Source organism: Oncorhynchus tshawytscha, linkage group LG30, assembly GCF_018296145.1.
Source record: "Oncorhynchus tshawytscha isolate Ot180627B linkage group LG30, Otsh_v2.0, whole genome shotgun sequence".
Classification (NCBI taxonomy): domain Eukaryota; kingdom Metazoa; phylum Chordata; class Actinopteri; order Salmoniformes; family Salmonidae; genus Oncorhynchus; species Oncorhynchus tshawytscha.
The window spans coordinates 11745581-11762496 of NC_056458.1; the positions used below are offsets into that span (position 1 = coordinate 11745581).

Sequence of the window (16916 nt, forward strand, 5' to 3'; positions counted from 1 at the left end):
GGACCTGGACAAACGTTGAATACTAAAGTCTATCTGGTGTGATCTCGCTGCTCTCCCAGGGCCCAGTCTGGATGAATGCACCAGGACTTCCAGCCTCCACTCAGATATGAGTAACTTAGCCAGAACCAATCGTGTTACCCACCCTGTATCTCACTATCCATTCCACCTCGCCTGCAATATCACCACGCCTCACTGTGTCCTCTGTCAACTGGGATGTTAATAGGAGAATTGGTGGCGTGAGAAAGTGTTTTCAGGGTATTTGAGGTGAAGAGGTTGAGGGATCCAGCTTTCTGTCTTTTGCTTTCACATCAGCACATTGTTAAGTGACAATTCTGTGGCGTTCCCACATCGGTGAATACGCCTAAGTGTACAAGGCTATTGTGTTAAACTATACACCCGTCAATGATGACACCCTGGTTTTATTTCCTTTTCCTGAGCCCCATTCTCCTGCTCCTTACCTGCTGGAGTTTTGTACCCAACACCACGTCATTCATTTCTGATTTCCATGTTTTTTCTTTCCCTCTCCTATCCTCTCCTCTTCTCCATCTTGTGTTTTGTCCTCACCCACCCATACCATTGTTCTGTCACCAGCTCGTCCTGTTGGTAAGTATGAGCTGATCCCATTGTGCATGCATTGCTTTCTTTTTCTCTGTCACACACAACATACACACATGCACACACACACACACACTCACACATATACACACATGCTAAAGCTCAATATATATTCCAAGACTTACAGTACCAGTCAAAATTTTGGACACACCTACTCACGCACCTACTTTCTAGATTGTAGAATAATAGCGTATCAGGAATCAAGGTAAGACCCAAGTGCAGACTGTGTGAAGTAACAATGTTTATTGTAAGCACAGAGGCAAGCAAATGACAGGTCAAGGCAGGCAGGGTTTGATAATCCAGAGGTGGAGCAAAGGTACAGGACGTCAGGCAGGCTCAGGGTCAGGGTCAGGGACAGGGTCAGGGACAGGCAGAGTTCAGTAATCCAGAGGTGGAGCAAAGGTACAGGACGGCAGGCAGGCTCAGGGACAGGCAGAGTGGTCAGGTGGGCGGGTAAAGGGTCAGGACAGTCAAGGGTCAAAAACCAGGAGGACGAGAAAAAGAGAGGCAGGGAAAAGACAGGCGCTGACAGGACGACCGCTGGTAAGCTTGACAAACAAGACCAACTGGCACAGACAGACATAAAACACAGGTATAAATACCCAGAGGATAAGTGGGGAAGATGGGCGACACCTGGAGGTGGTGGAGACAAGCACAAGGACAGGTGAAACGGATCAGCCCGTGACATAGTGAAGACATCAAAACTTTGAAATAACACATATGGAATCATGTAGTAACCAAAAAACTGTTAAACAAATCAAAATATAATTAAGCAATAAGGCCCGAGGGGGTGTAGTATATGGCCAATATATCACAACGCAAAGCGGAGTGCCTGGATATACAGCCCTTAGCCGTGATATAAGCTCAGCAAAAAAAGAAATGTCCCCTTTTCAGGACCCTGTCTTTCAAAGATAATTTGTAAAATTCCAAATAAGGTCACAGATCTTCATTGTAAAGGGTTTTAACACTGTTGTCCATGCTTGTTCAATGAACTATAAACAATTAATGAACATGCACCTGTGGAATGGTCGTTAAGACACTAACAGCTTACAGACGGTAGGCAATTAACGTCACAGTTATGAAAACTTAGGACACTTTCTACTGACTCTGAAAAACACCAAAAGAAAGATGCCCAGAGTCCCTGTTCATCTGCATGAATGTGCCTTAGGCATGCTGCAAGGAGGCATAAGCACTGCAGATGTGGCCAGGGCATTAAATTGCAATGTCCGTACTGTGAGAAGCCTAAGACAGCGCTACAGGGAAACAAGACGGACAGCTGATCGTCCTCGTAGTAGCTGACCACGTGTAACAACACCTGCACAGGATCGGTACATCTGAACATCACACCTGCGGGACAGGTACAGTTACACCAGGAACACACAATCCCTCCATCAGTGCTCAGACTGTCCACAATACACTGAGAGAGGCTGGACTGAGGGCTTGTAGGCCTGTTGTAAGGCAGGTCCTCACCAGATATCACCGGCAACAATGTCGCATATGGGCACAAATCCACCATCGCTGGACTGGCAAAAAGTGCTCTTCACTGAGGAGTCAAGGATTTGTCTCACCAGGGGTGATGGTCGGATTTGCGTTTATCTTTGAAGGAATGAGCGTTACACCAAGGCCTGTACTCTGGAGCGGGATCGATTTGGAGGTCGAGGGACCGTCATGGTCTGGAGCGGTGTGTCACAGTATCATCGAACTGAGCTTGATGTCATTGCAGGCAATCTCAATGCTGTGCGTTACAGGGAAGACATCCTCCTCCCTCATGTGGTACCCTTCCTGCAGGCTCATCCTGACATGACCCTCCAGAATGACAATGCCACCAGCCATACTGCTTGTTCTGTGCATGATTTCCTGCAAGACAGGAATCTGCCATGGCCAGCAAAGAGGCTGGATCTCAATCCCATTGAGCACATCTGGGACCTGTTTGATCGGAGGGTGAGGACTAGGGCCATTCCCCCCCAGAAATGTCTGGGAACTTGCAGGTGCCTTGGTGGAAGAGTGGGGTAACATCTCACAGCAAAAACTGGCAAATCTGATGCAGTCCATGAGGAGAAGATGCATTGCAGTACATAATTCAGCTGGTGGCCACACCAGATACTGACTGTTACTTTAGATTTGAACTCCCCCTTTGTTCAGGGACACATTATTCAATTTCTGTTTGTCACATGTCTGTGGAACTTGTTCAGCGTATGTCTCGGTTGTTGAATCTTATGTTCATACAAATATTTACACATGCTAAGTTTGCTTTTTTTGCTGAGTTTATTGGGCATAAACCACAAACCCCCGAGGTGCCTTATTGCTATTATAAACTGTATTACCAACATACTTAGAGCATTAAAAATGAATGTTTTGTCATTCCCGTGGTATATGGTCTGATATAGCACAGGTGTCAGCCAATCAGCATTCAGGGTTCGAACCACCCAGTTTATAATTTAGATTTTAGATTCTTCAAAGTAGCCACCCTTTTCCTTGACGACAGCTTTGCACACTCTTGGCATTCTCTCAACCAGCTTCATGAGGAATGCTTTTCCAACTGTCTTGAATGAGTTCCCACATATGCTGAGCATCTGAGGCAGCACTCCATCACTCTCCTTCTTGGTCAAATAGCCCTTACGCAGCCTGGAGGTGTGTTTTGGGTCATTGTCCTGTTAAAAAACAAATTATAGTCCCACTAAGCGCAAACCAGATGGGATGGTGTATCACTGCAGAATGCTGTGGTAGCCATGCTGGTCAAGTGGGCCTTGAATTCTAAATAAATTACTGACAGTGTCACTAGCAAAGCACCCCCACACCATCACACCTTCATACTTCACAGTGGGTACCACGCATGCGGCGATCGTCCGTTCACCTACTCTGCATCTCACAAAGACATGGCAGTTGGAACCAAAAACCTAACATTTGGACTCATCAGACCAAAGGACAGATTTCCACCGGTCTAATGTCTATTCCACTCGTGTGTCTTGGCCCAAGCAAGTTTCTTCTGCTTTTTGGTGTTTTAGTAGTGGTTTCTTGGCAGCAATTTGACCATGAAGGCCTGATTCATGCAGTCTCCTCTGAACAGTTGATGTTGAGATATGTCTGTTACTTGAACTCTGTGAAGCATTTATTTGGACTGCAATCTGAGGTGCAGTTAACTCTAATGAACTTATCCTCTGCAGCAGAGGTAACTCTGGGTCTTCCTGTGTCGGTCATCATGAGAGTCAGTTTCATCATTGCGCTTGATGGTTTTTGCGACTGCACTTGAAGCAACTTTCAAAGTTCTTAAAATGTTCCAGACTGACTGACCTTCATGTCTTAAAGTATGATGGACTCTCGTTTCTCTATGCTTATTTGAGCTGTTCTTGACATAATATGGACTTTGTCTTTCACCAAATAGGGCTATCTTCTGTATACCACCCCTACCTTGTCGCAATTGGCTCAAACTCAATAAGAAGGAAATAAATAATAAAGAAATTCCACAAATGAACTTTTAACAAGGCACACCTGTTAATTGAAATGCATGTAGCTGGTTGAGAGAATGCCAAGAGTGTGCAAAGCTGTCATCAAGGCAAAGGGTGGCTACTTTGAAGAATCTCAAATGTAAAATATATTGTGGTGTGTCCAAACTTTTGACTGCTAATGTACATACACACCCATTAACACCTGCACACATTCACACCTGATTGTGCAACATACGAATACATGCACATGTACCTCCTTAGTTTGAACCACCCAACCCAGCCCTCCATTTAGTTGTGTGTTGTTAAGTTAGTTGTAACCTCTCTGTTTCTCCAACTTGCTGGTCAAGATATTGTAGTTGATATGCAGTAGTTCTGATGTAGAGACTACAAGGGGAGAATGTATGTAAAAGCACCCGTGCTCATGAGTTGGTTTCATTCATTCAGGTTTGTGGCCAGCAGGATGAATGGTCTGTATGGTCTGGTACCTGTAGTAATGTTTCTTCAGAGAGACTACTAGACACTCACCTGTTGCATGTTCCCTGTAGCCTGTAGCCTGTAGCTTGTAGCCTGTAGCTTGTAGCCTGTAGCTGTAACCTGTTGCTTCCCTTGATTCGTTTTTGCACATAATCAGAACTGACTCTAAATGTCTTCCTGCTGTGTTGTGGTGACAGTGGTTTCACTTCTCTGACCTTTGGTCTTCAGAGGCTCCCCAGTTTGTGGTGCGACCCCGGGACCAGATCGTGGCTCAGGGACGCACAGCCACCTTCCCCTGTGAGACCAAGGGCAACCCCCAACCCACTGTGTTCTGGCAACGAGAGGGCAGCCAGGTAAGAAACACCTGTTTGAATAACGTGTGTTGAATGTCTGCATACTTGACTGTGCCTAAGTGTGTTAGCTCTTGCCTATGTGTGTTGGCCTCTTCTTACGCACATGAACAAAAACAACCTTCTCCTAATTGTCTTAATTGAGACATGAAGAATTTGGTCCTGATTGGACTGTGGCTAGGGTCATGGGACCAGAGGGGGCGGTCAGGACTCCCGTCCCTGTGATAGTCACATAATGAAGTGGCCATCAATCATCAGTCCACCCCGCATGCTCTGACCAACCATTTCTTTCACAAGAAACAGCATTAATTTGCTACATTAGCATCATTAGGCATAATGGGATTAGGCTAATGTCCTTGCCTTCCCCTCCGTTTGTCTGCTCTCAGGACGCGGAATGGGGAAAAATCTCATTTAAGCGATAGAGAGATCGAGATCTCAAGGCTATGAGTAGGCGGCAGTGAGGACTCACTCAATGTCAAGACCCCTACTGCAGGGCTTCATCACGGGCAGGGCTGACCGCCTCTCAGCCACAGTGTAAATGACTAACCACCTTGAGCAGATAGAGGACCCTGACCCCTCTTCCCCCACACTTACTACTGAATTACACACACATTTCTAGGATAAGTGAGTGAATAGCAGCGCGAGTCAGTAATGAACACTGAGAATGGACATGGAGGAAAACAGAGCAATGCTCCAGATGATTGGTTTGACTTGTTGGTGCTTTTTAGTCAATGCAGTGTGCTCTCGCATTGTACATGTGTGGTGTGTGGGACTACACTGTTATATAGCATTGTATTGCCAAGGATGACACTCACTGCAATTAAAACTCCCTCTGTTTAATTCATGTCACTCTAAATGTCTCTCCTCTGCCTTCACATCTCTTATATAACTAACTGAATGTATTAACCATTTAGCACAGGACAGTTAACATGTACTATTCACCCTCGCTATTAACTGCAACATGTCAATTGTATCTCGCCATGTTTCCTGCTAGTTTTCTATTGGGCACAGGACAAAACACCATGTTAATGAGTCTCTCCTATCTTTCCAGGATCTGCTGTTCCCAAGCCAGCCAGCCCAGGGAGACAGCCGTGTGTCAGTGTCAGTCAGTGGAGAGCTGACCATCTCCTGTGTACAGCGCTCTGATGCAGGCTACTACACCTGCCAGGCCCTCACTGTGGCCGGCAGCATCCTGGCCAAGGCTCAGCTGGAGGTGGCAGACGGTGAGAGCATACAGCACGTATACACCGCGGACACACACACACACACACACACAAGACACTGCAGACACTGTGCACGTGCAGATGCATATCCTAACCAACAGACACCTGCAGAACCTTTGCCAACACAATTGTGCGCCTTGCCTGAGAACAATGCACAGCTAAATGCAAGCACACAAACACTGTAACGAACATGGGAGACAGAGCGCTGGTTTTAAGCGCAGGGCGCCGGAGGTGTTTATTGGTAAAGGACCACAGGAGGAGGCAGGTAGCTGGGTCCAGAGGCAGGCAGAAGGTCATACACAGTCCAAAAAGGCAACAGTACAGGCAGGGAAAAGCCTAGTAACGTTGTCCGGGAGATCAGGCAATAGGTTGATACAGGAAATCCGAAAGGCTAAAGTACAGGCAGGGAATAGACAAAAGGCGTCGTTAGTGAGGCAGGCCAATACTATCATACATGGGAGGATTACATTTCGGGAAACACAGCACTCCGAATAAAAGTGTCACAAAACAAACAATACCTCACAATGATGGGGTGCAAAGAACTGAACTAAATAGTGTGTGATGATGACATACAGGTGTGTGAACAGGTGATCAGAATTCAGGTGATTGGGATCTGGAGAGTGAGCTGCATTCAGGGGATCTATGTGTTTGAGAGTGTGAGTTGGAAGCAGACGTTACACACACACACACACACACACACACACTTGCTTGAAAACATTGACTGAAGGGCCGGCCATAAAATGCGTCAGAGGCTGTCTGTTTAATGCTTGGCACTTATCTTGGCTGAGATGTGATGTGCCAAATGCTGCAGGAGCTAATCGGTCAAATGCCTTCATCCTTTTCATTAGCGTCTCACTGTGGGAAGTTGAACCATAGAGAGGCCATGAAAATCCTGAAAAGAGTGAAACTGTTCAGATAAAAACTCTCTCCCTGATGGAGTGTTACATTTACACTTCTCTCCTCCTCTCGAGGAGCATCATTATCTTAAGTGCTGAGGTATTGCCAGTTGGGAGCTGTTTTCCCTCCTCTCTCTCTGTCTCTGTCTCTCACTCTCTCTGTTTCTCTCTCTCGCTCTGTCTCTTTTCTCTTCCTTTCAATTAAGATTGTCCCATTGGGTTGCAAAACCCAGCTTTGAAACAGGTTATGTCGTTTCGTCGAAAAGGTGTTTATGTTTTTGGACTCAACGGAACAAACTTTGGAGTTATCATTTTAAGTCAAGTATGACAACAGACTATGGCTTATGCTACTACGGATAGTCAGCAGTGTTTTGAGTGTGGGGATGTTGGCCCTAAGCGACAGGCTTGCCCGAAAAGGGAGAAGGCAGAGGGAGGGGCGCAGGCGGTCCTTGTAACGCCTGAGCCCACTGATGTAGGGAAAGGTGGGCCGAGAATGGTACAGCAGTCACAAGCGCCTGTTGCTGAGGAACAAGTTGTCCGTGTTGAGGGTGCTGAGTTGCAGCTTGTGCCAGAGGGGAACATTGCGTCTGATGTGCAGCAGAAAAATATTGTTGTAGGAGGTAAGGATGGATCTGGGGAGCCATTTCCCCAGACTGGTGAAGAGATGCCCAGTATGAGTGATGGGGTTCAGGCAGAGCTAGTCTCCCAGGTAGTGGAGGAGATGTCCACTACAAGTAATGGGGTACAGGAGGGGGTTCAGGTGGGACTAGTCTCTGAGGTAGTGGAGGAGATCCCTGATTATTTATCTGTTATTCTACCATATAAGTTGACTGAGAACACATTCTCATTTGCAGCAACGACCTGGGGGATAGTTACAGGGGAGAGGAGGGGGATTAATGAGCCAATTGTAAACTGGGGATTATTAGGTGACCGTGATGGTTTGAGGGCCAGCTTGGGAATTTAGCCAGGACACCGGGGTTAACACCCCTATGATAAGTGCCATGGGATCTTTAAATACCTCAGAGAGTCAGGACACCCGTTTAACATCCCATCCAAAAGACAGCACCCTACACAGGGCAGTGTCCCCAATCACTGCCCTGGGGCATTGGGATATTTTCTTTAGACCAGAGGAAAGTGTGCCTCCTACTGGCCCTCCAACACCACTTCCAGCAGCATCTGATCTTCCATCCAGGAACTGAGCAGGACCAACCCTGCTTAGCTTCAGAAGCAAGCCAGCAGTGGTATGCAGGGTGGTATGGTAAATTCTTATTTACAATGACAGCCTGGGAACAGGCTAGCAGAACCCCTCAACAACATTCCGCTGAAAAGGCAGCGCGCGAAATTCAAAAATATTTTTTCAAAATATGTAACTTTCACACATTAATAAGTCCAATACAGCAAATGAAAGATAAACATCTTGTTAATCTACCCATCCTGTCCGATTTAAAAAAATGCTTTACAGGAAAGCACAACATATGACTATGTTAGGTCATAGCCAAGTCAAAAAAACACAGCCATTTTCCAGCCAAAGATAGGAGTCACAAAAAGCTGAAATATAGATAAAATTAATCACTAACATTTGATTATCTTCATCAGATGACACTCATATGACATCATGTTACACAATACATGTATGTTTTGTTCGATAATGTGCATATTTATATCCAAAAATCTCGGTTTACATTGGCGCCTTACGTGCAGTAAGGTTGTGATTCCAAAACATCCGGTGATTTTGCAGAAATATTCATAATAAACATTGATAAAAGATACAAGTGTTATTCACAGACTTAAAGATAGACTTCTCCTTAATGCAACCGCTGTGTCAGATTTCATTTATGTCCAAATAGCCACTTGTTTCAACCCACTAATTCATCTAAATGAGGCGCGAGCCCCTCCTTTATAGTAGTATTCTCATTCAAGTTTCTAATGATCTAGTGGAAGCCGTAGGAAGTGCAACTGTATCCATATCCCACTGCCAAGCTTTGAAAAACTACAAACCTCAGATGTTCCACTTCCTGGTTGGATTTTTCTCAGGTTTTCGCCTGCATATGAGTTATGTTATACTCACAGACATCATTCAAACAGTTTTAGAAACTTCAGAGTGTTTTCTATCCCACACCAATAATAATATGCATATATTAGCATCTGGGACAGAGTAGGAGGCAGTTCATGCTATTCATCCAAAAGTGAAAATGCTGCCCCCTATCCCAAAAAGGTTAACTGCCTTGTTCAGGGGCAGAATAACAGATGTATACCTTGTCAGCTCGGGGATTTGATCTATCAACCTTTCAGTTACTGGCCCAATGCTCTAACCACTAGGCTACCTGCCACTCCAGTTGAAGAGGATCAGGAGACTACTCAATTTCGAATCTAGAGGAGGTAAATGGGTTCCTGGATCAAACTTTTGGGAAATCTGTCAAATTGGCAGATTTTTTTGATGTTGATAAGTTTGTGAGGTTAGCTGTGGTGGTACAGAAGATGGTAGGGTTAGTCCAGTTGAGTGTGAAGAAGCGTTTCCACTTGAAGAATGTTGTTACTGCTGTCATGGCAGCAAAAGGTATTGGGGAAAGGTTAAGAGAAAATTAAAATAATGATGACGATCATGCCTCATATGGTGTTTTTTTCTCTTTGTCTGGTTTCTCTGTGGTTTCTTCTGCTTTTCCTTTCTCTTTGTTATATGGTGGTAATCTCAAAGATAATTCGTAAAAATCCAATTAACTTTGCACATCTTCACTGTAAAGGGTTTAAACATTGTTTCCCATGCTTGTGCAATGAATCATAAACAATTAATGAACCTGTGGAACGGTTGTTGAAATTAAGGTCACAGTTATGACAACTTAGAACACTAAAGAGGCCTTTCTACTGACTCTGAAAACACCAAAAGAAAGATGCCTAGGGTCCATGCTCATCTGCGTGAATGTACCTTAGACATGCTGCAAAGAGGCATGAGGACTGCAGATGTGGCCCGGGCAATAAATTGCAATGTCAGTACTGTGAGATGCCTACAAATGCCCGAGTTACACCAGGAACACACAATCCCTCCATCAGTGCTCAGACTGTCCACAATAGGCTGAGAAAGGCTAGACTGAGGGCTTGTAGGCCTGTTGTAAGGCAGGTCGTCACCAGACATAACCGGCAGCAACGTCACCTATGGGCACAAACCCACCGTCGATGGACCAGACAGGACTGCTCTTCACTGACGAGTGGTGGTTTTGTCTCACCAGGTGTGATGGTCGGATTCGCGTTTATCGTCGAAGGAATGAGTGTTACACCGAGGCCTGTACTCTGGAGCGGGATCGATTTGGAGGTGGATGGTCCATCATGGTCTGGGGAGGTGTGTCACAGCATCGTCGGACTGAGCTTGTTGTCATTGCTGGCAATCTCAATGCTGTGCGTTACAGGGAAGACATCCTCCTCCCTCATGTGGTACCCTTCCTGCAGGCTCATCCTGACATGACCCTCCAGCATGACAATGCCAACAGCCATACTGCTCGTTCTGTGCATCGTTTCCTGAATGACAGGAATGTCAGTGTTCTGCCATGGCCAGCGAAGAGCCCGGATCTCAATCCCATTGAGCACATCTGGGACCTGTTAGATCAGAGGGTGAGGGCTAGGGCCATTCCCCCCAGAAATGTCTGGGAACTTGCAGGTGCCTTGGTGGAAGAGTGGGGTAACATCTCACAGCAAGAACTGGCAAATCTGGTGCAGTCCATGAGGAGGAGATGCACTGCAGTACTAATGCAGCTGGTGGCCACACAAGATACTGACTGTTTCGTTCAGGGACACATTATTCCATTTATGTTCGTAAATGTTTACGTTCAGTTTATGTCTCAGTTGTTGAATCTTGTTACGTTCATACAAATATTTACACATGTTAAGTTTGCTGAAAATAAATGCAGTTGACAGTGAGAAGACGTTTCTTTTTTTGCTGAGTTTACCAAAGGTAGGTTTTCTCAATATTTATGGGGAAATGGGAAGGAATAAGTGAGCTTGGGTATTAGAAGTAATAAAACAGAAAATGCTTAATGTAGTTTTTTTACAGAATCATTGTGATGAGGCTAACGCGATTGACTGGGATATGTGGTGGGAGGGGCAGCATATACTAATTTCAGTGCTGGGGTGGCAATTTTGTTTTCTTCAGGCTTAGGGGTGACTGTGGTATCTACAACAGAGATTGTCAATGGTTGGGTTTTATTGGTCAAGGCAGATATTATGTTATTTTCTTAATCTTTTGTTATGTTTATGCTCCTAATGAGGGTACAGGGCGTATTGCTGTATTTGATGAAATAAAGGAAACCTTAAGAGAGTGTGACCAAGAGGGGTGTATGTTTTAAGGGGGGACTGGAACTGTACAGTGGATTTTACTCTTGATCGCACTGCTGAAGAACCTCACCTGCGGTCAGCTATTTGCCTGCTATTTGTCAGCTATTTGCCTTTCTGATGTGTGGAGAGTAAGGAATGTGAAAGTTAGGCAGTACACATGGCTAAACGTTAATGAAGGTGGTGTCAGTGCAGCAAGTTTAGACAGGTTGTATGTATCTGAGCAATACTGAAGTAGGGTTGGAAGGTTAGACAGGTTGTATGTATCTGAGCACTACTGAAGTAGGGTTGGAAGGTTAGACAGGTTGTATGTATCTGAGCACTACTGTGGTAGGGTTGGAAGGTTAGACAGGTTGTATGTATCTGTACTGCACTTGCATGTATGTAGTAGGGTTGGAAGGTGTGACAGGTTGTATGTATCTGAGCACTACTGTAGTAGGGTTGGAAGGTTAGACAGGTTGTATGTATCTGTGCACTACTGTAGTAGGGTTGGAAGATTAGACAGGTTGTATGTATCTGATACCTGATGCACTACTGTAGTAGGGTTGGAAGGTTAGACAGGTTGTATGTATCTGAGCACTACTGTAGTAGGGTTGGAAGATTAGACAGGTTGTATGTATCTGTGCACTACTGTAGTAGGGTTGGAAGGTTAGACAGGTTGTATGTATCTGAGCACTACTGTAGTAGGGTTGGAAGGTGTGACATTACTCCTGTGGGTTTCTCTGATCACCAAATTGTGACTTGTCCTGTTCACAAAGGTCATCACCTTATTGGTATTTTAATGTTAAGATGTTACATGATGTGAAGTTTTGGGAAACGGTTTTGTTGTTTTGGGAAAAATGGAAGGTTATTAAAATAGAATTTTGAGTCCTTGAGTAAATGGTTGGGAAGGCCCAAATACATGTGTTTTGTCAACAGTGTCTCGTATTGAAGTTAAAGAGACTGAACAGGACATCAAACCTTTTGAATTGAAGTTGCTCACTCAGAATGACCCCGGACTAGTCATGAACTTACAGGACAAGAGACATGAACTGAGGTCGTTTTTAGATGAAAGAGTGCCTTGATTAGGTCTTGCTTTGCTACCCTCAAGGATATGGATTCACCTAGCGTTTTGTTTTATACCTAGGACAGTCTAAATTGCAACGCAAACAAATGCTCTGCCTTTGTCTCCCTGATGGGAAGGTGACCACAGATGACGGTGAGATGCGCTACACTTGCCGTGGATTTCTACTCTGCCCTCTATAAGGCGGAGGATTATGATCCTCTGTGCTGCTCAGTTGTTACTGTACATGGACTTCCTCATTTGGGACCTGAGCAGAGAGTTGCTTTGGACATTGACATTACTCTGCAGGAGCTGTCCAATGCAGTTATGCAGCTCTCATCAGGCCGAGGCCCTGGCATCGATGGTTTACCATCTGAGTTCTATAATCACTTTTGGGGGTCTATTGGGGGGGGATTTTGAAGTGGTGTGTGAATGAAGTGGTGTGTGAATCTTTTCGTGAGGGTTCTCTTCCTGTATCCTGTCAACGTGCTGCACTTTCATTGTTTCCAAAAAAGGGGGATTTTATAATTTTTTAAAAAACTGGCAACCTGTTGCATTGCTGTGTGTATAATTAAAAATTATATCTAAATGTCTCTCAAACAGGTTGAAAGAATATCTGGGGCTGTTGGTCCACAAGGACCAGTCTGACTGTGGACCTGACCTCTCTGTTGTTGATAACTTGTTTCTAATAAGAGATGTTTTAGATCATCTCGCCTACTGAGGAAGCGATTCCTTGCCAGTACTTCATCGGCAGTATGTGACTGACGCTTCCAATCTTGATTGGTGGACGGAGGGTCTGGATTATGTGTTCCCTGCGCTGAATGTTGTGCTGTGGCAGTGGCATTCGAGGAGGAAGTAGAGATGCTGCTTTTCTTCAATACCCTCTCTGTCTCACTCTCTCTCTGTTTCTCTGTCACTCTGTCTTTTTCTCTGTCTCTCGCTCTCTCTGCCTCTCTGTCACTCTGTCTTTTTCTCTGTCTCTTTCTGTCTCTCTCTCTCTCTCTCTCTCTCTCTCTCTCTCTCTCTCTCTCTCTCTCTCTCTCGTTCTCCATTCATTTATTGGCTCCCTCTCACACATATTATTGAATTAGCATCTGCTCAAGGATTTTTGGGGGAAAGAAAACGAGCCTTGCCCTGCGAGTCGGAAAAGATAGATCAGCATGCAAATAGTGTCGCTGTATACTGTACGGGGGAGTGAAGGAATGATCAAGTGGTTGAGTGTGAAAAATGATGCAAGAAAGGAGTAATCTTTTGCTATTGCATCTGATCACAGTCAATTAATAGCGTCTATATCCGTTGTACAATTAATCATACAATGAGGTGCTGGCAATGATAACACATACAATGTATAATAATATGATATGTATTATATAATAATAATATGTAATATGTAATATGTAATAATATGATATGTATTATATATATAAATGCCATTTAGCAGATGCATATAGAGTGGGGAGAGGAAAAGGCTGGCGTCTGCTTGCTTGAGTTGCTGTGTTCCTCTGAGTCGGAAGGAGGTGTGATAGGAAACAGGAGCTCTAGAACCTGCTGCAAATACTCTGTCTGAGTTGAGACTAACAGCACTGATAAAGAGGATATTTTTAAAACGTGACTAGATTGAACACCCCAGAAATGCGGAGGCTGCCCAGTGAATGACAGCATGCATATAAGAGCATTAAGGAGATGCATTTCTCTTGTGGTTGGCGTGTTCATTCTAAGCAGTGTTTTGTCTAGGGGTGCAGTGGTGCAGTGGTGAGTCATAGGAGAGGAGGGGCGATTGGGAGGGAGGGAGGGTGTGAATGTGTTAAAATGTGTTGTGAAAGAAGGCAGGGTAATTAGCCCCGTAGGCGAGCCATCGTTAATCCACACCTTGTAATTAGAGTGCTATGGTGTGATGTGGTGCCATGAGCACGCACTATCAGAAACCTGCATACGACCCCCAAAACAGGTACCCCCCTATCACAACAAATACATCAAGAAGACCTTGGGTCTCCAGTGGTAAATTCACTAATGGGGTCAAAAAACAATTACATATATAGCACCAAACTATAATTCATTGTTTGTGTTTCATTGTAAATTCCTGATCATGATTTCTGATTCCTTGTTTTTCTCCAGCCTCGAAAGACCGACCCCCACCTATCATCCGGCAGGGCCCATCCAACCAGACACAGGCTGTGGGGGGTGTGGCCCTGCTGAGGTGCCAGGCGTCAGGGGACCCGGAGCCCACCGTCACCTGGCTGAAGGACGGCCTCAGTCTGCTGGGGAAGGATCCTCGCATGGCCCTGCTGGAGCCTGGCAGCCTGCAGATCCAGAGCACTAGGGTGGGTTTATAAAGTGAGAGGAAATAAGTATTTGATCCCCTGATGATTTTGTACGTTTGCCCAATGACAAAGAAATGATCAGTCTATCATTTTAATGGTAGATTTATTTGAACAGTGAGAGACAGAATAACAACAAAAAAATCCCCAAAAAACGCATGTCAAAAATGTTATAAATTGATTTGCATTTTAATGAGGGAAATTAGTTTTTGACCCCCTCTCAATCAGAAAGATTTCTGGCTCCCAGGTGTCTTTTACACAGGTAACGAGCTGAGATTAGGATCACTTTCTTAAAGGGAGTACTCCTAATCTCAGTTTGTTACCTGTATAAAAGACACCTGTCCATAGAAGCAATCAATCAATCAGATTCCAAACTCTCCACCATGGCCAAGACCAAAGAGCTCTCCAAGGATGTCAGGGACAAGATTGTAGACCTACACAAGCCTGGAATGGGCTACAAGACCATCGCCAAGCAGCTTGGTGAGAAGGTGACAACAGTTGGTGCGATTATTCGCAAATGGAAGAAACATAAAAGACCTGTCAATCTCCCTTGGCCTGGGGCTCCATGCAAGAGCTTACCTCGTGGAGTTGCAATGATCATGGGAACGGTGAGGAATCAGCCCAGAACTACACGGGAGGATCTTGTTAATGATCTCAAGGCAGCTGGGATCATAGTCACCAAGAAAACATTTGGTAACGCACTACGCCGTGAAGGACTGAAATCTTGCAGCACCCGCAAGGTCCCCCTGCTCAAGAAAGCACATATACATGCCCGTCTGAAGTTTGCCAATGAACATCTGAATGATTCAGAGGACAACTGGGTGAAAGTGTTGTGGTCAGATGAGACCAAAAAGGAGCTCTTTGGCATCAACCAAACTCACCGTGTTTGGAGGAGGAGGAATGCTGCCTATGACCCCAAGAACACCATCCCCACCATCAAACATGGAGGTGGAAACATTATGCTTTGGGGGTGTTTTTCTGCTAAGGGGACAGGACAACTTCACAGCATCAAAGGGACGATGGACGGGGCCATGTTCCGTCAAATCTTGGGTGAGAACCTCCTTCCCTCAGCCAGGGCATTGAAAATTTGTCATGGATGGGTATTCCAGCATGACAATGACCCAAAACACACAGCCAAGGCAACAAAGAAGTGGCTCAAGAAGAAGCACATTAAGGTCCTGGAGTGGCCTAGCCAGTCTCCAGACCTTAATCCCGTAGAAAATCTGTGGAGGGAGGTGAAGGTTCGAGTTGCCAAACGTCAGCCTCGAAACCTTAATGACTTGGAGAAGATCTGCAAAGAGGAGTGGGACAAAATCCCTCCTGAGATGTGTGCAAGCCTGGTGGCCAACTACAAGAAACGTCTGACCTCTGTGATTGCCAACAAGGGTTTTGCCACCAAGTACTAAGTCATGTTTTGCAGAGGGGTCAAATACTTATTTCCTTCATTAAAATGCAAATCAATTTATAACATTTTTGACATGCATTTTTCTGGATTTTTTTGTTGTTATTCTGTCTCTCACTGTTCAAATAAACCCACCATTAAAACGATAGACTGATAATTTCTTTGTCAGTGGGCAAACATACAAAATCAGCAGGGGATCAAATACTTTTCCCCCTCACTGTAGGACTGATGGTGTACAAACACAATACACCTAGTCACAGCAGCAAGCCTGTCCTCCACGCTCCACACTGTGTTCACTCATGATTGATTTGGCCTTGAGTCTTCCTGCCACGGTGGCTTCATCTCTTTTCCCTTTCGGCTTCTCTACTTTCCTTGCCCTCTTTTCAATACACTGCCTGTTCTTCAGGGTTTCTCTCTGTTCTGAAAGGCAGGCTGTTAAGGTTTGTGTGATTGTCACTCCGCATGTGTATGTGTGTGTGTCGCTGTGTGTGTGTGTGTGTGTGTGTGTGTGTGTGTGTGTGTGTGTGTGTGTGTGTGTGTGTGTGTGTGTGTGTGTGTGTGTGTCATATTGTTTTTTGAGAGAGAAGATAGAACACTTCTCATCTGATGTCAGTTGGATGTAATTCAAATGGACAAGTGCAGTCATGTTGCTTTTAAAGATGAATAGAGGCTATTGATTTGTATGTCATTTAAAGCTGTCGTTTAGAGCCAGTCTCCTGGGCAACGGTTAGAGATGCTCTAACTCATGGACAGTGATGTGGGGAGTGGGAGTGTAACCATGTACAGCAGCATATCACTACCATCAAAGTGTGTGTATGATGTCTACACAC

General features: G+C 45.0%; 1 protein-coding gene across 5 annotated transcripts in view; it reads left to right on the forward strand.

The window, feature by feature from the left end:
• The window catches only part of LOC112251485 (roundabout homolog 2-like), a 113394-nt gene that overhangs the window by 61364 nt on the left and 35114 nt on the right, over nt 1-16916 (forward strand). For 3 of the 5 annotated variants that reach the window (XM_042309498.1, XM_042309500.1, XM_042309497.1), the window contains exons 7-10: nt 592-603; nt 4764-4888; nt 5937-6108; nt 14482-14687. In XM_042309498.1, the coding sequence (XP_042165432.1) occupies nt 592-603; nt 4764-4888; nt 5937-6108; nt 14482-14687 (515 nt within the window). The remainder of the gene's footprint in view (nt 1-591; nt 604-4763; nt 4889-5936; nt 6109-14481; nt 14688-16916) is intronic. The other 2 variants (XM_042309501.1, XM_042309499.1) reach the window with 1 other exon arrangement.